This window comes from Amblyomma americanum, chromosome 1 (assembly GCF_052857255.1).
Source record: "Amblyomma americanum isolate KBUSLIRL-KWMA chromosome 1, ASM5285725v1, whole genome shotgun sequence".
NCBI lineage: Eukaryota > Metazoa > Arthropoda > Arachnida > Ixodida > Ixodidae > Amblyomma > Amblyomma americanum.
In genome coordinates, this window is record NC_135497.1 from 250186143 (window position 1) to 250207768 (window position 21626).

Consider the following 21626-nt stretch of genomic DNA (forward strand, 5'->3'; position numbering starts at 1 on the left):
CAGTCAGTACAGAAAATTATTTTACATTATGAAAAGGTGTGTTTCAGCTAGTTTAGTTTTCTTGGCCAGAAATTTGGTTGTCATTGTCATCATTTGGTTTGGACTGCATTTGGAAATTTAGTTTGCCATTGACACCATTGTGGGCCTCCTTTTGCAAAGCTATGTTGTTCTGTTGAAATCATGCCAAAATCTAATTGGAAAGGCCGCTTCCATCGGAAGCAGTTGATTATAAGGCCTTTTAAACCACTTTGAAAATATTAGCCATGAGGACAGCAGTGTTTGCGTGAACAAAGTTATGTAGTTGCTACTTCTGAGTGATTTCTTCTGCCTGAGAAAGAGACTAGCAGTGGCATGGCTGGTTTTATTAGGTCTCGTGGTAGACTTAGCAGTTCGTTCTGAATCCCGAGTGGACATCTTATCAGGCACCTTGTGTGTGGAAGTTCCATAAAAACTTGGAACACATGAACTGCCAAGTGACTACTTGGCTCTTCTGTGGCATGGCACATAAAGGGTTAATCAGGAATAGGTAAAAAGTTGACTAGTTTCTTTTGTTCTTTTAAATTTGACATCAATTTTTAGCTGTGCTTCTTCTGTGAAAGGCAAGAGTTCTTGATCCTAGTATATGCCAGGTGTCCCAGGTAAAAGTAACCAAGCTTTTAAAAAACGCGGAATGATGACCTAGCTGCGTGAGACCAACTTAGGGCTGTTTAGAGTCGCGTGACCTAGTCTCCAGTGTTTTTTTTTTCGTTCTTCAAAGTTAACTAATTAGTTAAGCCTAATTAGCTAGCTTTTTAATTATTACCCTTGGGAACAAAGTATCATTGGAAAAAATTGTAGATCACTTTGAAAAACAGTTGGCTGCAATGTTTGCACGAAGATAATCGTTAACGTGAAGTAGTTTTTTTCGGCCTTAAACCCTAGCTCTCGCAATAAAAAAAGCGTCTATGTGACAGTGGTGCCATTTGAACATCCCAAGACGCGTCTTAGAGAATAAAATCCATTTTTAGTGAAGTGCTCTCCCCAGATGAGCCGTTGCGTGCACATTGGGGCAGAGATGTGACCCAGCAGCTGTCCACGTGATAGCTTTCTTTTAAGACCAGTATGTAAAGCTAAGTAAATCGTACCTTGATGGAAACAGCGATGCTATCGGTTATTTGAGACTATCTACAAGTTTTATATTGACACTTTGTTCCTCAATTCAATAATTGAAAAGTTTGTCAATTAAGCTTAACTAATTAATTAATTTTGAAGAAAGAAAAAAAATGCTGCAGACTGGGTCACGCGACTCTAAACAACCCTCAGTTAGTCTCACGCGGCTAGGACATTCCGTGTTCTTTAAAAGCTTGGTTACTTTTAGCTGAGACACCTGGTATAGTGTGCATACGAGTGTGTGTGCAACATTCCTTATGAGGGACACAAACTGTTCTTTAAATATTGTACACCTAAGTGCATTTCATGCTAAATTAAGCACCCTTGCTCACACAAAGTGGTGGTTGCATTATTTTTGCACTCTAGAAATTCTAGCCTGCTTGCAGCTAAGACTAAAGCAGCAGTGAAATATTTGCCCAGATATGCTACACCTTATCATTTAGCTAATATATTTTTCTAAGGTCACGGCCTTTTTTTAGTACCTCTGCTTGAGCATCCTGTTTATTACTTCTGACACTCGGGAATATCGTGTGCCTTTTTAATGCAGGCAAGGATATGGAGTGTTCTGCAGTTTTCTTGTAGCCAAGCATGTAACCCTTCTATGCTGCTCAAGTGCGAGCAGTACAAGCAGAATTGGAACTCACAATTGAAGAGCGCACCGTCCATCTTTTGGTATAATAGTGTTTCTGATTAGAGAGTTCCACATGCTCACATGCACACTAACTGGATTCAGCTGCAAAGGTGGTCATGCTTGTAAGGCTGTCATGCTTCTCCTGTTCCTTGCACAGTTTTGTTCTGACATCTGATGTTTTGTGCAGATGGCTGTTATGTGCTGCAGTAACATTTGTAGTTGTGTTCTAGGCTATACATTTTAGTGCTTTAATGCTTCTTGTTGCTGTAACTGCAAAGTAAGCAATTAGTGTGTTTGGCAAATTGGTACTCAGATGTGCAATATGAAGATGGAGGCCAAAGAAAGAAGTGTGTATTAAACTTCTTAGCTGTGTACTGAGCTGCAGCATTTACTATTAAGAAATGTGTGTACAGAGAAATGTCTCCTCTATTTTTGTGTATGTATATCAGTTAGCAAGGCTAGAAGTGCTGCACCGTGTACAGTGCACTTTGGCCAGACCTGAATGTTGCAGGCAATTTCGATTGCAGCTGTACTTGCAAAGAAATTGTTGAAAGTTAGGATACTGTACAGCTACAGCTGAAGTTTATAAATAAGCAGTCACTAGAAGCGTGCAAGTTAGCAATGGATGAAGTATTTTTATTGTGTAGTTTTGTAGCAAAACTCAAAAACCACACGTAATGATAAAACCACCTTCTTGCAATTATCTTTGGCACCTTGGTGTTATTGAGAATATCGGGTATTACATCATAAGGATAATAGCAATTGCACACTTGTTTCTCAGCTTCAGGTTTACAGGAACTTAGTCAAGCCTAGGCATTGTAGTGTAATTTAATTAAAAAAGGTTGTTAAACTTTACAAGCTTTGCTTGATTCATCTTTCTGGGTTTCAGGTTTTGAAAAATTAAGGCAAGCATGTTCTTTGTATGCTGACTGCTTGCAGTCCAGCATTGTTGGGTGGGAGCCTACTGTGTTGAAGCCTGGCTTTGGGTTGTGAAACATAAGCCAGTTTTATTACATTATTTGCAATGGGTTTGATTCAGGTGATTCGCAAGGGGTGGATGTGCATCCACAACCTGGGCATCATGAAGGGTGGCTCCAGAGACTACTGGTTTGTGCTAACATCAGAGTCTATCTCATGGTACAAGGATGAAGAGGCAAGTAAACCAGTTTTGTTCTGTACTTAATGGTCATTAAATAGAAAGTATTAAATTGAAATAAAGCAAGCCAGGAATTTCAAACTGACATGCAAGAAACATTTTTTGGGAATGGAAGCAAGGCTACAAAGTTAGTTTTTCTTCAATGTGTTTGTGATTGCTGTCCTATGTTATTTTGTATTGGACCGCTTACTAGCCTCATTGGCTATCGGTCCAAATATCTGTGTATACATTTTGTTTGTGTTACTCAATAAAGACTTCTTCTTGACTCTAAAATGGAAGGGGAAAGTTGTAGCTAATACAAAAAAAAAAAAGAAACATGGCCCCTTGTTGGTACGAGTACTGGGTAATGTCAAAGGTCACATCTGGAAACTGAAGAAAAAAATGAAATTTTACATCCCGAGTTAACAGCTTGACTATCAGGGACATGGGAAAACACTTGGTCAGTTTTAACCCCAAGAGGTTCTTAACTGCATCAAGACCTTGGTTCGGGAGCATTTTTGCATTTTGAAATGTGGCTACCATTGGTCGATATTCAAAGCATGCCATCATGCTCATCGGCAAAATGCCTTTGCCATTGAGCCACCATGCCAGCTACCCCATTAGCTAACTCAAAACCTGTAGAAGGCTTTAAATTGTAGTGATGCAGAAATAGATTGGTTATTGTGAGTCTTCCTTGTGGGATAGCTTAGGTATCCATTCTGAGGTGAGGCTATTTTAATAAACCCTTGTATATTCGAACTTGCATACTCTTGCGGAGGCTTTTTCGAGTCTTGCAATGAATTCCTGCTGGTAGTGTGTGTCTGTAACAACTTATATCGTATTTTTTGGCATGAAATTTGAGTTTCCCAGATATCATTTGTGGCAACAGAAAAGGCCCATCAATCATGGGTTTACATAAACTACAGGTTACACTACGAAGCAAGCCTTGAACCGACGAGCATTTGCACTAGCAGTCTGTTCTTTGCCGCCTTTCTTTACTGCTTTGTACTTTTTGCAATTCTGGCACCACTCTGATAGCAGACGCATGCGCCCTCCGCTGTTGGCTTGACAGTGAAGACATGAAAATCCATTTGCCAAGGCAATTACGGCCAGGCAGACAGAGGAGACACACAGGAAAACAGTGGGAAGTGCAGTTAGTAAAGTGTTCTGTTACAATAAAATCTCGTTAATTTAAAGTAATTGGGACCAAGAAAAATGTTCTTAACCGGGTTCTCGAAATAGCCAAGCACAGCAAAAAAAACGGACCTAGGCAAAAACATTTGTGGGAATATGTCAACCATTGGGACGTTTTGCATATCAAACATCGACATTCCTCTGCAGTGCCACCTCAGGCCTCTGATGGGCTGTCGCTTCGCTGGGTTGCAACAAAATCAGGATTGGGCATTCTCACATCCTCAGATATTTGAATTAATTGGCTAGTGTAGGCAGCCGCTTTGAATTATCCGGCCAAATTTACAATAAAAATGACAAGACTGGAGAAATTTTTCTTATTAAGAGTTCTAGTGATTGTGGTTTGACTGTGTAAAGCACCATGTTGTAGAATTAGCTCTGGTGCATTTAAGTTTCTGGTACGTTGTTGAAAAGTTGCAGATGCATGCTGCTCTTACATTGAAGCCTTTTTATTACACATTTTAGGAAAAAGATAAGAAATACATGCTCCCCCTGGATGGCTTGAAGATTAAGGACATTGAGGCTGGCTTCATGTCTCGAAGGAATACATTTGCACTTTTTAATCCTGACCAAAGGTTAGTTTTTTTTTTGTTTGGCTTGTAAGTTTTTGTTCTTTTTATGGCTTTTTATTTTCTTGTTCAGTGGCTCCTAATCATTTGGGAATGTTGCCTGGTATGCTTGAGCCTTCGGTAACATGGATACTTTAACAAGTGCTACCATACTGTGCAAGGTACGGCAATGAATAGTGAGCAGTGTTATACTGCCTACATTGTAGGCAGTATAACACATACCCGATGGCAGTGGCAGGTGCAAACAAGGGGAGCAACCGCTAAGTTTCCAGAAATGGCTGAAAGACTAATTCAGAGCAGAAAAGCTGAAAGTATGTGGTGGCAAAAGGTCATCACATGCGATGAGATTTTTTGATATAATCTGGAAACAAAATGAGTTGATGCAATAGTTATCTAGACTAAAAATAGCAAGAACTGATTAAGTTGAAAGTGAAGGCAGTGCTGATTGTTGAATAGGTATCGCTGAATTGGGCAATTAAAAAGTAGTTTCTTTTTCTGGCTAAGCTGAGAGAACAGGTGAGGAGCAATAGACTCCAAGTTGTCAAAGAGCAATATTGGATTCTTAATGAAAATGCCAAATCTGAAAATCCTCTGCTCATAGAGCAGTTACGAGATGACAGGATTTCAGTGCCAGACTGACCACTTTGCTCACCAGATTTTTAGCTGTGTGTGTCTTCTACATATTTCACAACTAAAGTTAGCTTTGAATGAGAGCGTTGCAAATAATGACTAACAGATAAGGTCGAGCAGGTAATGACAGTATAGATGTATGTAGCAGTCCGTCGACAAAGAAAAGGAGTGCATTAGAGGTGGTAAGATTGGCACTGTGGGGTTGTGGAAATGTTTCAGTCATAGTCTTATTATTTATCAGGCACACTTTATAGTTCTTACATCTTATATAAAAAATTGTTTAGTGATTTTAGCGATGTGTGCATAGTCCAGGAGCTTTCGTGGGGAATGAGTATGTACAAAGATTTTCAAGAGGCTGCTGATGGGCTGTTTAGTGTAGTGACAATTGGGGTGCACAGTTGGTGGAGGCTGATTGGATTGTGCTGCATTCATTTAAGGGTAAGCAAGGAATCATGACTGCCATGGTACTAATGGCTGTAAAACTAAGGTCACTAAAATAAAAGCAATCAGTTAAAATTTTATGTAATGCTGAGCATTTTGGTTTTATATGCCTGGCAGTTACACATTTTCTCTAGCTTGATTTTATCTAGCCTGGGACCAATACGTTACACAAGAGCTGGAGTAGTTTCTGGCACGCCGTAATTCTACTTGGGCTATGTTGTATGCACCAGCTCTATGATGAATTTGCTCATTTAAGCAACTTACTGTCGTGCTGGACTCGTGGTTTCATTTCAGGTTAAAGTGAAACCAGATTTTATGCCTAGCTTTGCCTGGCTTTTGATAGTTCCTTAATTTTTCTTCTTGAGAAAAAGTGTGTTTGAAAGTAGCAGATGTCATGTCTTGTGCTGTGTTCACGTATCAAAAAGCAGTGGTAAAAAGGATGAGCATAGTTTCGGCAGTGCTTGGCTGTGGAAAAGCAGCTTGTGATGTGGAGACTGTGCATGGCCCCCCCCACTGGAGGAACGTGTACAAGGACTACAAGCAGCTGGAACTGTCGTGCGAGAGCCAGGAGGAGGTGGACTCATGGAAGGCATCATTCCTGCGAGCTGGCGTGTACCCAGAGCGGGCACAGAGTGCAGCAGGGGATGGTGAGGGGGGCACAGATGGCGGAGGCCCTGAGGGCAGTGGCTCATCCATGGATCCGCAACTGGAGCGCCAGGTGGAGACCATCCGCAACCTGGTGGACTCCTACATGCGCATCATCACCAAGACCTTCCGCGACCTGGTGCCCAAGATTATCATGCACCTCACCATCAATGATGTGAGCCTTGTTTTATGACCTTGCGTGCATGTCTGCCTCTCATGCAGTTGATGCTTAGCAGTAAATGTAGAGGTCAGCTCATCTGAGCAATTTGCTTGTCTTGGTGGCGTGAAGGGCATTAGACATGAGATTTTTGTTTGTGCAGTACGCTGGCACTTAGTAGACTGCTGTAGCTTGATGACACGTGTTATTCACTGGAATTTATTAAACACCGTACTTACTCGCGTAATTTGCACACCCCTAATTTATTACCCGGGTTTATAAAAAAAATTTGACTCTCACATTTTCACTTCCTGCTGTGCCAGACCACCAGCATGCATGTTGGTGTGCGCAAGGCAGTCTTGGGAAGATAATCATGGCCACGTATGCAGCTGGAAAAGGTGTGAGTAGTGCGGGGACACTGCCACGCCGTCCTCCTCCTAAAAAAATTCTGATTGCACGCCATTCACCCAGCTTGCTTGCCCTGGGTATAGCTTTCTTAGATGAACAGTTACGAGAGCTAACTGCTGGTAACCTCCGTTGTACGCCAGAATCCGAAACTACCGAACCGTTTGCTGTTCTGTTTGCTGCTAGTCAGCCGGGCCGCTCACGAGAATGCCTTTTTATTGCTTTTTGCCTCTGACTGCTTGATTGTGCAGATTTTTTTTGGACAGTGAGGGGTGCGAGGGGTTGACGTAGGCGGCAGTATACGGCATATATTGCACTTTGTGACCTTTGTTCCGCGTAATTTGCGCCCCCCTTGTAATTTGTGCAACCCTCTTTTTTGAAGCCTTGAAGAAAAAAATGCGTAAATTACGACAGTAAATACACAGCTCTTTGTGCTTGTTCGTGTTTTTGTTCACTAATGACTTGACTTGTTATTGTCATCATTTTAGTTGCCGCTGTGTCGAGTGAAAAGTTCTTGCTCCCACATTCCTCTTCGTGCTCATGACATTCTGTAGCCATATCTTTTTCCTAAGAGGTGATGTTAGTGTCTCAGATTTGGGCTTCCTTGACGCACATCTTTGTATATTCCTAGTATGTCCCTCTCTCTCCTAGTTCCTCAGCATCTGTGGAAGCTGTCTGGGTGTACATATTGTTGTTTATGGTTACTGTTTTGCCTCTTTGTTATCAGTTGTAGTTCTTGCAATCACCTTTAGTGCTCAACATCGCTGCACATCCTACTAGCATTTCAAAATAATTGAAGGTACTGAAGATCGTTTTGTTAAGCAGTGTTCTCAGAATTGAAAGGCTCTCTGCTTGGTTTCAGTTCAGCAGCATTAATTTATTGTTTTCAATGTTTTATGTGTTGCATAAAAAATCAAATGTCATCAAGCAGGGGCAGAAATGGGCTTGGTGCACATTCTTGTGTATACTGCTATGCACCTACTCACATACTACTTTGCATGTTCATGAATAGTTTGGTTTGAAGACTTGCAAGTGAGACAAAGAAAAAAGCTTTTCATGCCTAGGGATGGTACATACCAACACGTGCAAGGGCTGTGAATGGACCGCACTGTTTTCCCGAAGGAAATATTAAATAAAAAATATCCATGTAAGGGCTGCACCCAAACTTTTCATGACCCATGCGGGGATAGCCTTTGAAATGCACAGCAAGGTGTTTGCTGTACCATGGGCACGATCAGACGATTTTGTGATAGTTGGCAGTGCTAGCCAGTTGTGGTGAGGCAGAGTGAACATGCTGATTACTAGTCCTGAAAGTAAGGTACATGGTTTTTTACGGGAGGTTAAAAAAAAAACTCACAAGAAAGTGTGGGAATCTTGACTTCCTGCCGTTGCCTTTGCTCGGGCCAGACAAATGCAACTTGTCATTGGCGATATTCGTGCATTCTCTCATGAAGGAGTAGAGCTCTGGGTTGGTGATTAAAGGGTTAAAAAAAAGTTTTTGTTATGAATTGGTGGAATTTACTATGTATTAAGTTTTGTGATTCATTGTATGCATGCAAATCAAACTTGCTGTGACATCAGGTTTAATTTATTTTACGGTGTCCAAGTGCATTGCTCAGCAAGGAGCAGATGACAGCAATGATAACTGTGAGCTGAGCATGATTAGGTGTCAGTCGTCTGTTAGCTCCTTATCCTATTGGTCTATATGGCCATGACCTAACTTCCTCTCTGAAAACATACAACTTGTACTAATAATGCTAGCATATCGGTTGAAATGCATATTGCACTTGTGCATTTGTTTGTAACGTAACATAGGCTCTTTTGAAGAATTGTAGCTTACTTTGGCTTTCGCTCATGTTTTCTTGTGCAGACCAAGGAATTCATCTATTCAGAACTACTAGCAGCTCTTTATGCTTCAGGTGATCAGGTAAGGATGAAATTTTGATTAAGAAAAAATAGTCACCTGCTTTTAAACTTTTTTTGGGGATAAAGCTGTGTGATAGCAGACCATGATTGCAGTTTTCAATTATTGTGCACCACAAAGTGTTGGCATTTCGTGCCACTTGTTCACTACTATACATCAGCATATCTAAGGCTTGAGTGCATTATTTAGTTCTGCACAGTGAAAGCAGGCACCTTGTAGTGTGATAGTTTCAGTGCTGCATCTGTCTAGCTCCAGTCCCAGAAGGTTAGTAAGAAATCTGCTGAACACGTGCTTTTATGTGAAGTGGTGATTGTGTATGAAAACTCTTCAGGTAATCTTACTGTCAGGTTATGTTGTAATAGTTGATATGGAAGTGTGAGTAATTTATTTCGGCAAGAAAAACAAAGTGGGCCCTAAGTTTAGGGCCATGGAATAAGAGTGAACTTACTTGTACTTTGTGCCATCCATGTGATGACTTACCATTGTTAGCACTTGTGGCTGGTGTTACGTGCAGTGGCGTTGAAGTGTGTTGAGAGTTCATGCTGGTCAGTCTGCAAGCACACTGGAGAGCGAGTGTGGCTGGTGCATATCACAATTTAAAAGTAGTTTTTACTGCCCATTTGACTGCAGAGCGTCTACTGGGCTTAGTAGTGGCTGTCGAAAAGTGCATTCTGATGCTGGGACACAGTGTCTCCATATGGTCCTTTTGCATGAGTGATTTGTGCACAGGCTTGTTCCGTTGATTCATGATCATGGTTGTGCTTACTGGATTGTGCACGCTGCTGAGGCTCTGGTCTGTTAATTTTTTACGGAATTTGACGGGGCTCCTTTGTTTGTGCAGACGCAGCTCATGGAAGAGAGTCCCGAAGAGGCACAGAAGCGAGATGAGATGCTACGCATGTACCACGCCTGCAAAGAGGCTCTACGAATCATAGGGGATGTGTCCATGCAGACCTCGTATCAGCCAACACCGCCACCTGTCAAGGACGACTGGCTCAAAATGCAGCCCCCCGATTCGCCACGGTGAGCATTTATCTAAAAGCCTAATAATTTATTGTGTAGGTTGTTTAATTTTTGAAAGTACGTAGATAGGAGTCTTCTCAGCTCGAAGGATGCTGTTTGAAGCCTCTGACCTCCCTTGTCCATTCTCTATTATTGACCGTTGTCCCCCTGTTCATGCAACGACAATGAATAGTAGCACTGCACTTTGTGAATATCAGATTTGACAGCAAATAAACTTTTTTTTTTTTTCAGAATGCTTAACCAGGAAGTAATTCTGTTAAGGTGTAGTTCTGATCTCTGAGCCTAGATTCTTTAGACTGCTGTTAAGGCGTACTCTCTTAAGCGTTAGTTTCGCCAGAGCCCTTCAGTGCTGTTTGGTCACAAAAATTTTCCATAACGCTGTGCGAGGGCTTCTTATGCTGCTCGTGGCTGCCATGCTATGGTGCCACTGTCTGCAGAAGTGCATCGTCCGAGGAGTTCGGCACTGTCACAGCTGAGCAGGAAGCCCTTCCGCTGTTAGTTTGATGGTGATATTCAATGTTTACTGTGCTTTTGTGTGTTCAGGTAATGCAACTTCTGTGCGTGGGGTCATGTTGAGCACTTGTTCGTGTCGGTGTGCCGTTCCTGTTACAGAGGTGCGAAAAAGAAAGTCTAGCTCGATGATTCCGTGCCTCGGGGACACAGAGCTGCCGAGAAAAATGAAGTGGGCAGTAGCATGGCAAGAAACATGTGGCTTCACCTCCGCCTCGAAATAATGTGTTTGCTCCTGAAAACCACTTTATATTCTCATACTTCAAAGTAGTCAGCACTGGCCCCCTTCTGTGATGAGTCAACCTAGCGAGAGCGCAGGATTCGTAAGCCCGATTCAGCGATTAAGGAGAGCGAATTTCCAAGTTTTAGTGAATGCAAATGGTGATCCAGCATAGATTCGGCAACAGTGACTAGAAATCGACGATTGCTTACGTCTCAGTACGAGCGTACAATTAGCGGGAAGCACTGATGTGACCCTGTTTTCCGAGCAATGCTGAAAGGGTTTGCAGTGATAGTCGATGTCGCTTGTGTACAAAAAATTAGGTTGTTTTATTAATGTTCACGGTTGCTGAATGCACTTCTGGATAAAGGAATTTAAAATCAATTATTGGTCACATCGGAGAAAACAGATACAATTAGCGGTCATACTCAGCGTCAGTAATCCGGCAATCATACGTTTCCCGGAGGTACGTTCACATCCATAGGTGCTGCTAGTTGCTAGTAGATTCATTCTACTGTGCAAAATAGGTAAAGCGACAACGAACGCAGAAGATATAAGAATATTTAACATAAGGAGAACTCTGCTTGCATTTTATGCTACGTAAACAGGCAGTATCTGTTTTGTACATGAAGCTATCCTGCTTTGTAGTCGTCGACATTGGCGTGTTCCTGGTGGATACCACGCACATTGGGTAAATGCTGAATGGTGTACTGTCATCTTAAAGCACTCATTTTGCGAATACACAAAATAGTTACTAAAAAAGCAGCAGAATTGAAATCAGTGTCACAGGAGCCTGAGCAGTTGTGCAGTGCAGCAGTGGGCAGAGCGAATTGAAAATGGCGACGGCTGTTGGTTGGAGTGATCAGCGAAACATCGTGCTGGCCGACTGCCGCCTGACTGCTCCGATCTCGACAACTGCCACTGACATTGCTGTACTCCGACTATCGGCCCACTGTCAGTGTCAGCATAGTATGACAAGGGTAAAGACAATGCAGAAAATGCATTTGTCGACGTTCTGCCAACCGAGATCGGTCTATGTGACTGTGCCTTTAGCATAGCGATCATATGCCGTTTGCTTTCTAAAGCAAGTGTTTTTTTTAATACGGACTGCGGTCACGTTTTCGCTTGTGTACTGCAAATTTTGCGGTCGGAGAGAACCTGGTGAAAGCATGAGACAAGCAAACGGCCTTGTATCTCGTCTAATGGGTGTTTAGTGTGCCCTGTCGCATTCTAAATTTCTTCTCTTGCAGCTTTAAATTTTATGGTGCACAGCTAGTTTTACGCAAACGTCTGCTCCAGTGAGGTATTCATATGTCATTAGCGTTGTTCTCATCAAAGCTCAAATTCTGTTTGCAAGAGTACATTCTAATGTAAGCAAATAAGACAGTCAAAGAAAAATTCCAAACATTTAGATGCGAATATTGCCTTAAATATAATGGCCGTCTGTTTCCTGCGGCGCCTCAATGCACTTTTGCAAACGATGGTGGCTCTACTGGCTGGTGCTAACCTTGTATGAAAGCTGCGACGGGAATTTCATGACCAGAAAAATATTGAAGGACTCTGGTTCCGCTTAGGACGTGGTAGGACGAAATCCCTTACTCAGCCTCCATTCAACCTCATGCATTTGGTGCCTGCTTGCATTGTGGTGATTTCTCATAAACGTCTCAATTAGCGCATACTTATCATTGTGTGCAATGCTCAAAGGGTCCCTCCTGAAGCAGCCATATGCATACACCGCACATTGCAAGGTAGGCTTCATCGGTACTTCTAATGCGTAGATTGCGGCGACACATCAGTACTGACAGGGTGCAGCACGTGACAAGTACACCTGCTGCTGCTGACATGCTCTGGAGAGAGAGCTAGGGAGAGCACCCTTGCGACCTTGCAGAAAGAATTCTTTTTTTTTTTTTCAGTCAGAGTGCGCATTATTGCAACTAGCCTTTCTGTGCAAATGGCTCAGTGTTTAGTATGAAACATGTACCTGTGTTGTGCAGCTGCTGCACCTCTGGGGAGAGTAGAAGTCCTTCGTTTTTTTTTTCTAGCTTACATTTCCCAAGTGTGCATATAATTTGTAAAGTAGACTTATACATCAGACATGCACAAATGGGGCCTTGTAGGTTTGAATTTTAATAGTGCCAAGTAGAACCTCTGCTTAAAAGGGCAGAAATGAAACTTCATGACATTAGTAGGTTGCATAGCAGCATAAATATGTGTCAAGGCAGGCTTATCCAAAGTGAAATAACATTTATTCAAATGCGAGCACCTCCTGTGCTCATTGAAAGGTGCACTAGATTTTTAATGTTACAGTGTACTATGAAATGGGCTTCTGCTTTTTGGGACCATCTTTGAGGTAGAAAAATGTTAGGTAGGTGGCTGGGGAACTTGTGATATTTAACGGCTCCTAACAATGAGCTCTGGGTCTGTTATATTGGCCGCACTAAACACTGTACTACTTTTTAGTATAATGCAGCATGGATAGTTGGATGCAGATATTTTCCCTCTGTCGTTGCATTTGCCATCTGCATGTTTTGTACATTGGCGTTTAAACGGTAATGGGCACATGTTTTGAATGGTGTGGTGCTCACTTGTGGCTGCTGTGCAGGCCGGCCCCTCCCTCCCCGGGGGGTCCCCGGAGGAATGTGGGATCTTCCCGGGCACCCCCCCCAGTCCCAGCGGCGGCCAGCCGGCCAGCCCCAGTGATCCCATCGCGGCCCGAGTCAACGGGCAGGGCGCCCCCGGCAGCCCCACCCAGGCCTATCAGTGCCGGTTTCCAGGCACCCCTTGTGCCTTCGTGAGTGCCCCCAATTAGTCTTCCCTTTTTTGTTCCCTGTATTGTTTTCTTGGTTGATAACCAGTGACGTGGCCAGCACTTCTGTTTCACTAACAGTTGATACTGCATTTCTTTAAGTGTTTTGGTGAAGTTAGTTGCACATGTGTTGTATTCATGTTCTCTGAGCTGAGTGGGAATTCAGTGCCCTGCTAAAAGTTGCCTTGTGTCCTTGAAACTCTCATTGCTGCGCAAGTTCAAGGAGAAAATTTTGCACTGTGGACTCCTGTGCGTGATGTTTGTACATGGTCAGCACTGTTATTTTATGCCTTTTCTGGTGAAGATGAGTGAGGAGCTGAATAAAACTGGCAACAAGCTGCTTGACATGTCTGCAGCTTCCATTTCAAAGCCAGTGGTAGGGCAGCTCCATAAACCTGCAGCAAGATTGCAGAGCTTTGTCCAAAGGATACCATGTAGTCACTGTTTCAAGGTTTATGTGATAGCAGGAAATAGGAATTCTTTTTAAAGGTTTGTTAGCTCATTAAAGTATGCATAGTAGTAGAGGGAAATTCCTTACTGTGTTGCTGTCTGACGTGTGGCAACTGTTCCTGATCACAACATGCACAGAATTTTTTTATTCATCCAGTCGACTTTGATCTTTCTTTGCTGTTAGTTTTCTTATTAGAGGTTTTGGAAGGACTGGCTGAAGAGATTCAGAGGCTTTGTTCTCATTGCGTGCAGTAGCTGTGTATTTATTACACGCACTGCATCTGCGAGGAGCTGCAGCCTTCTGTTCGCGTTGGTGGTAGCTGCACAAATATTTAAATACACTGAATATAAACTTGGCTGGAAAGGCTTGTATGTACAGGTGGCAACTCCAGTATGAAAGGGAACTTATCATGAACATTCAACTGAGGATTACTCCATAAATCAATGACAAGCACACTTTTCTAAGTAGTTTTCCAATCGGCGTACCTTGTCCAAAAGTCAATATGAATTTTACTGTAGCCACGAAATTTGTCCTTTTGTGTAGACTGGCTGTTCTCGTTCATATTGTAGTGGCTCACTGACCTTGGCGTTTGGCTCCTGAGCTCAAGGTCACGGGATTGAATCCCGGCCATGGTAGTCGCGTTTTGAAGGAGGCGAAATGCAAAGGGTGCCTGTGTGCTGTGTGCCGTCAGTTCACTTTAGAGAACCCCAGGCGGTCTAAATTAATCCGGAGCCCTCCACTGCGGTATCCCTCATAGCCCAGAGTCTTTTTGGGACGTTGAACCCCACATGCTGCATACCACTTTTCATATTGGATGTGCCTGTACATCACCATGTGGAGTTCAGACTTGTCATGCTGTTAACCAAGCAGTGGGTAAACCGTCCTCTGCTTAAGCTTAAGATTTAAAGGGAAGCTGAAGCACTTCTTTTATAAAACTGAGTTTAAACTGTCATAATTTTTTGCGCCTCAGATTCAGATATCACACTGAAATTTCTAACTGTTGGTGCATGAATTGATCAACCAGGCTGTGATGTTACTGTGTGAGATGTCATGTCATCTGCGACTGTAATGCAGTTCTAAGATTGAAACGCAATTTTCGAACCGCGCTAGCTTTGAGTACAGCATACCTGTGGGACAGCTGGTGACACACTGTCGGAGTACAGTAATCCCTCGTTACCAACAAAATCGCCTTAATCGAAATATCGTTTTATTCTAAATTTCTTTTGGTCCCGACCCAAACGCATGCATTTTAGGTCGCATTACTCGAAATGCACGAAGAGCTTGACCCACTTAGAGCGTAGTGGCGAGCGGAGGCATCGTTGCCGTGGCGGCAACCCTTTTGCGCATGCAGTGTCAAATTAATACGTTTGACGAATTAGTCTCAGGCAGGCACAGAACAGGACACAAAAGTACCAAACCTACGACCGATGACCTGTCTCTAGTAACGAGTAAGCGAGTGCCGAGTGCCCCCAGCTGTTTACAGCGGATGCGAACGGAAGCGCGCCCGAACCGGTCGCAATCGCGTCGCTGGTGTCCCCCGTTATAGAATCCAAACGAAAATGAAATTTTCGTGACGCTTTGCGATGCCAGAAAACCGCGGTCTCTTGGATGTCGAAAAGTGGCCAAAAGACTGTGGGCAGACTTGCGACGTAGCATTCCATGGGGTGCGCTCGGTGAGCAAAATTTTACCGCTCTAAAGAACATTTCTGACGCTGAAACGTGCCAAAAAGCACAAAAGAAGTGTCCCTCCGATTATGAGCCCATTCACGCTTGCGAGTAGCGAGCGAGGTGAGCTTTCGGCAACGAACTTAGCTGCTCCCTGGCTGTCGTAGTCATCGCTAAGCCACATCGGCCACATCGTTTCACATAGACCATAGCAGACGAAACTCTCGGAAGCACGCGAAAACGTCATTCCCGAGAGTCATTCACAACGGTGTTGCGAGCTGCTGTGTGGTCACAAGCGACTGCTGGTCGCACGCCCTTTGCCATGTTCGATGCGAGGAGCTACATTAACAAATTGGGAAGACTACTTTGGCGAAGCCGGTCTAGAAATCTGCTTGCCGCTCGTCATAATCAGCCTGCATCGCAATAAAACACTGCCCCTAGCTGTGTTGCACTTTTGACGGTGCAAATAGCAAGATAACTTGCTGAAAACACGAAAAATCCGTGCGTCGCCAGCGGCGAGTCAGGCTGTCAACATGGCGGGTCAACGCAACCACGGTGTTTCCCCGGCGATTTTCTCCAGCCGGTCATAATTGATTCGCGCTGTCCGACTAGACAGACTGTCTAAATGCGTGGTAGGATCATTGAATTTTGTTCCTAGACATCTGTCAAGAGCGCGGACGCGACGCTGCGCGAACACTGACACTCGAACCATAGGATTAGCACAGTGTCGTCGACAACGGTACGCCGAAAAACAATTGCAAACTTCACAGCTGTATACATCGGGGAAAAAAACTGCCCAGTAATCATGCGAAGCCCCTATTGCAAAACCATTCAGTTTTCACGATCGCGCTGCATACCTACAATGAGTGGCTAATCGTTTTTTGAGCACAACAAACACAACCACAGACTCGAGCCACGGCGTTTCCGTGACCCTCCCCCCCGCATGAAAGCGGCCACTGCCTTCGAAATACCCCCATGAAAACGGCCACTGCCTTTGCGATTCGAAATACCCCGAAGGTTGAATGCATGGGCGCGGCGACCACGGCCTGGTGCAATGCTTGGTCAGATTAGAGCAGGGGTTGCACGCACCTGGTAAGAACAGCCAAAGCTCACTGCCTTTTTTGCACCTGAATAAAGTTTTGCTTCACTGAATACATTGTATTTTTGACTTCCTCGCCGTTGCGGCGCAATTAAAGCTCGACTGGTTTACATTTTTTCGGCTGGTTGTTTATATCGAATTACTGCTTATAACGTATTTTTTCGCCATCCTGCTGACTTCGTTATAACGAGGGATTACTGTATATTGTATTGCGAGCAGAACATACTGCTCCCACGTTTTTCACTGCCAGTGTCCACTATGGAGCAATTTTCTCTTGGAAGTTAGTGTTGGGTGACACCGTGGAAAAAGCTTTTCATGCAGTGTTCCACTGCATTAAAAATTAACAGTTAGATTCTTGAGATTGCTTGTTCAAACACCTGCTAACCGATACCACCATAGTCTCACAATTTTTCCTTTTCATGGGAGACAAAACAACGTTACTTTAAAGTCTTGTCACCCATCAGGGAACAAAGCAGTCAGTTGCCGGAGGCTGCCCACGAAGAAACTCTCAAAGAATCACATTGAGAGCGAATATGGCAAGTAGGCTGTGCTCAGTGGCAGATATCTCATTTCTGCAAACTTTCTTCCTCTGCTCTTCATTTGCTTTGCTCTCCACTGTGCATGCTTTTGCATTTTGTGTGTTGTGAAGATTTTAGTCCAACAATTTTGAGAAAAAAAAAACTGTCCTCAACTGTGCAGTGTTCTATTCCTGATGACTATGATTTAGCTTTTTTTTTTTCTGTCATCTTTTCACCTTCTCTTTAAGCTTCAACCTTGCAGTGCAGTCAGCTTGCCTTCTGTAGTAAGGCTTTGGTCAGTGTCACAGTTGGCATCATGATGATGATGATGTTGGTTGAAATGCAGAGCGTGGTAGTCGGTTCGTATGTCGGGTCATAAAGAGATCTTACTTTGTATGGTACAGTCTGGGCAGTGTACAGAGGTTTGTCCTGCAGTGATAGCATAAAAGTACTTTATTTACTTGGTAAGGAACCCGCTTTTCCCCAGAAAACTTTACATCAGTTTTGGGCGGGGGGGGGGGGGGGGTTTAATACGCGCGGAAAAATGTCCAGATAGATTTTTTTGTGGGGGTCAAAATTTCCAAAATTTCTTATCGTCCGCCAGCCCGTTCGTTCATCCATCCATCCATCCATCCAGATATCATCAGCAACAAAAGCACACAGTAAGCCACATTTGTGTCAGCGGTTCTTAGCATCGTTTGCTTCGAAGATTGTTCGCTGTATCACGATGCGATCCGACAATTTTGTGATAGTCGACGGCGCCGGCCAATCGTGGCAAGATAAAACGAACCTGCTGAACATCTGCCCTGAAGGTCAGGTGCGCGTTTTTCATACAAGGTTAAAAAAACACACAGGACAAGAGTGCTGTGGGGTTGAAATAGGGGGTAAACACGTTTTCCCTGCTTCACAGTGGCTGACAGTTCAAAACTGCCTGCACCACCTCATGATTGCGAGCACTACCTAGTGCACGCCGACCACAGCAGGCATTGCTCTTTAGGAGCAAAGGAACAACACAGTGGCTGACACAAAATGGCATTTGTTGCTGCAACAACAATGCCGGCTAGCAACAAAATACGGTAAGGAATTGTGGTCATCTGACTCACTATCAAGGTTACGAGCGAATGTTTGCCCACTCTAGGGCAGAGGACATACGACGGGGCTGGCCGGGACGAGCTCGCAGGATTCATTCCCACGAGGCCTCGCCCCATAGCTGAGAGCGGAGCATTGCGCTGAAGAGGAAGGGAGCTGCCTCTCCTCGTCCGCAACAACCATGCTGGTGTTCACACTAGTGTTGCTGTTTTGCAGGCTCTTATTAGTTACGGTAACTAGGGAGGACGACATCGCGGAGAAGCAGACCCAAGGGGATAGAGTGGGGAGAGTCCCCACGGTGTGCAATGCAAATATTTAAGCATTAGTTAGTTATGGTGGGAAAGGGGTTGGTCATTCTCGTTCCCCATCTTGAGCTCAGCAGGCTGCTTGGGGTTCTGAAGGTCCCCTGTCTTCTGTAGCATTTCAGTGCAGAGGATGTTTTATAGTGCCCTGCTTTAAACTGCTATGCCCCTCTCTGATACTCGAGTGGTCGCTGGCTTTCTAAGCAGACACTGGGGTGGGTGCTGGGTGTTCAGCAGTGCATCGAGCAAGCCACTGCTGCCGGCGCTCCTGTCTAGGGTGCACTAAAGCCACTGGATGGGCGCACAGCGTCTTGGCACTCTGCCAAATTTGCCGAGTGCGCCACCCCTGCCAGCGCTCTCTTCAAAAGTCACGCCATGATGTTATCGGCACTCAGTGTCTTGGCGCGCTGCCAGGGTTTGCGCTGTGGACAGTGTGAAACTGAGGAACATGCTAAAAAAGCCAGCGTTTGAAAAAAAAATAAATTCTCAATGATAAATGGGAGGTAGGTCCGTTTGGGGAGGAAATAAGGTACCATCTGTCACGAAAATTCTCAGGCCAGACACCTGTGGCCAGATCTGGATCATGTGTATTGGTGAAACGATGGCATTAGTATCGTATATACAGTCGAACCTTAATGTAACGAACCTCAATGTAACGAAATTCGTGATGTAACGCATATTTTTCATTTCCCAATCACTTCCCCATTGAAAACCATGTTTTTTTTTCCGCGATTTAACGAAGTAATTTCGTGCCACACTTTCGATGTAACGATGTCCTTGCACATCGCATCCATGTGCTAGGAGCGACCTTGACAATCGGATGAGAGCTAAAACTTCAGCCGAGACAAAATGCATTTTGTATTTGCCCTTTTACGCACCAATTTTGCCGGCAGTCTAGGAATCTGCGAGTGAAACAAAATGATGATGATAGGAACACACCGCCGCGCCATCTGTCGTGCGCATACAAAACCCCGCAGCACGAAAGTTTCAGGACGCGTCACGCCTAGGCGCCACTGGCCAGTCGGAGACTCGGAGAAAACCGGAAATATGCATGCATGAGGCCTGAGGAGGCTGCCAATGCGAGTCACTTTGTTGTTGAGCGACCTCGCTTTACTGAAGCCTACGAACAGCAGCTGCGTTTCTTCCACTTGGCTCCGTTCATCGTGCAGTGCATTTTCTGTTTAAGATGAGCACTCCACACAAGAGAAAATATTTGTCTATGGCCATGAAAGCCAAGATCATCATTAAAGTAACAAATGGTGAAAAGAAGGCTGTTGCCGAAAGGTATGGACTTTCTGAGAGTTCACTGTCTACGATTCTGAAATTGAAAGACAGCATTATGACTGCCGCTAGTGCGGGTGGCTCGGGCTTGCTGCGGAAAAGATTAAAGAAGGCAAGCTATGTCGACGTAGAAAAAGCCCTCCTCACATGGTTTTTGGATATGCGTACCAAAAACATGCCGTTGAGTGGGGCCATTCTACAACAGAAGGCCCTGAACTTCGCTTGCATTCTTGGGTGCAACAACTTCAAGGCCAGCAGCGGGTGGCTGCAACGATTTTAGGAGAGGCACAACATTGTTGGAAAGGTGGCCAGCGGCGAGTCCTCATAAGCGAACGAGATTGGAGCAGCCGACTGGCTGCGTGATCATGTCCCAGGCATATTGGTACGTTTCGACGTCGCTGACATTTACAATGCCGATGAGACAGCATTTTTCTATCGGCTGTTGCCAGAGAAAACATTGGCTCTGTGAAATGAAAAGTGCCATGGTGGCAAACACGGTAAGCAGCGTTTGACTGTTCTTTTCTGTGCCAACATGAATGGCAGCGATAAATGCGTGCCATTCGTAATTGGAACAAGTGAGAAGCGGCGCTACTTTAGCGGCAAGAAAACAAGGCCGGTGAAATACACATCAAACAAGAAGGTGTGGATGATGCGGGATTTGTTCACGAAATGGCTAAAGGACTTGGATGCTGAAATGCGCAAGCAGGAAAGAAGCATCTGCCTACTTGTGGACAATTGCTCCGCACATCATGTTTAAGACTGTGTTCTCACTAACGTTCAGCTCAAATATTTTCCCGCAAATTGCACTTCCCTGATGCAACCACTGGACCAGGGTATTATTAACAGTGTCAAGTGCTCGTACCGCAGGCGGGTCATTGAAAGGCTACTGCTCAACATTGAGCTCAAAAGAGACACTAAAATCGACGTGTTCATGGCCTTAGAGACGCCATCACGGTCATGGGAGTTGACAAGCAGCGAGGTTATAACGAACTGCTTCAAAAAGGGTGGCTTCAAGGATAGCATGCACTCAAACCAAGAACTGGATTGCGAAGCGAATGCAACGACGACGAAAGCATGCCATCCACATCCAGCACAGACGTCGTTGACTCGTTCATGGCAGCTGCTCTGCGATCAGGGTGGTGCTCCCAGCGACGTGACGCTTGAGGACTTTGTTTTCAGCGACGCTTGTGCTCTTACAACCGAAGAGCTGGATGGTGAGACACTAATTCAAAGTGTCACCGCCACGGGAATGGAGGACGACGATTCTGACCATGATGCCCATGTGGCAAGCAGCGCCCCTACACCGACGCAAGTCATCGATACGCTGGATGTCCTGCGTGTGTAGGCGGGCGCGCAGTCACATGAGCAGGCCTTGGTAGCCCTGCCAACATACGAGCGCCTTATAACGCCGACGCTTATTAAAAAGCAGCAGATGAAGTTAACGGAGTTCTTTGCTGCCACATGAACTGGATCGATTGCACGTACTCCACAAAGTTCCAATAAACATTTTTTTGCATTCATAAGCAGTGTGGTAATTCCATGGATAACACGACCATTGAGTTGAGCCGAATTTTCATGCAGCATCCGTTCTTTTTTTTTTTTCGTGCGATGTCCTCGTAGAAAAATAAGTCTTCAGTGTTGACAAACTTTAATGGAGCTAGTGTGGCTGTCCGTTTAAAACGGGTGAGCGGCAAAAAAAAAAAAAAGTGCCCTGGTCGCATACAGCGAATAAAATAAAGTGCAGAGCAGGAAAAGCGACGTAATTAAGCACTGATAGAAACCGTT

At 44.4% G+C, this 21626-nt stretch overlaps 1 protein-coding gene across 10 annotated transcripts in view; it reads left to right on the plus strand.

Annotated features, from left to right (window-relative positions):
- shi (dynamin-1 shibire) overlaps positions 1-21626 on the plus strand; it is a 68934-nt gene that overhangs the window by 29157 nt on the left and 18151 nt on the right. For 5 of the 10 annotated variants that reach the window (XM_077648925.1, XM_077648927.1, XM_077648932.1 and 2 more), the window contains 6 exons: positions 2820-2933; positions 4572-4681; positions 6266-6566; positions 8824-8880; positions 9719-9900; positions 13233-13421. In XM_077648925.1, the coding sequence (XP_077505051.1) occupies positions 2820-2933; positions 4572-4681; positions 6266-6566; positions 8824-8880; positions 9719-9900; positions 13233-13421 (953 nt within the window). Of the gene's footprint in view, positions 1-2819; positions 2934-4571; positions 4682-6261; positions 6567-8823; positions 8881-9718; positions 9901-13232; positions 13422-21626 lie in introns of all 10 variants that reach the window. The other 5 variants (XM_077648924.1, XM_077648926.1, XM_077648929.1 and 2 more) reach the window with 1 other exon arrangement.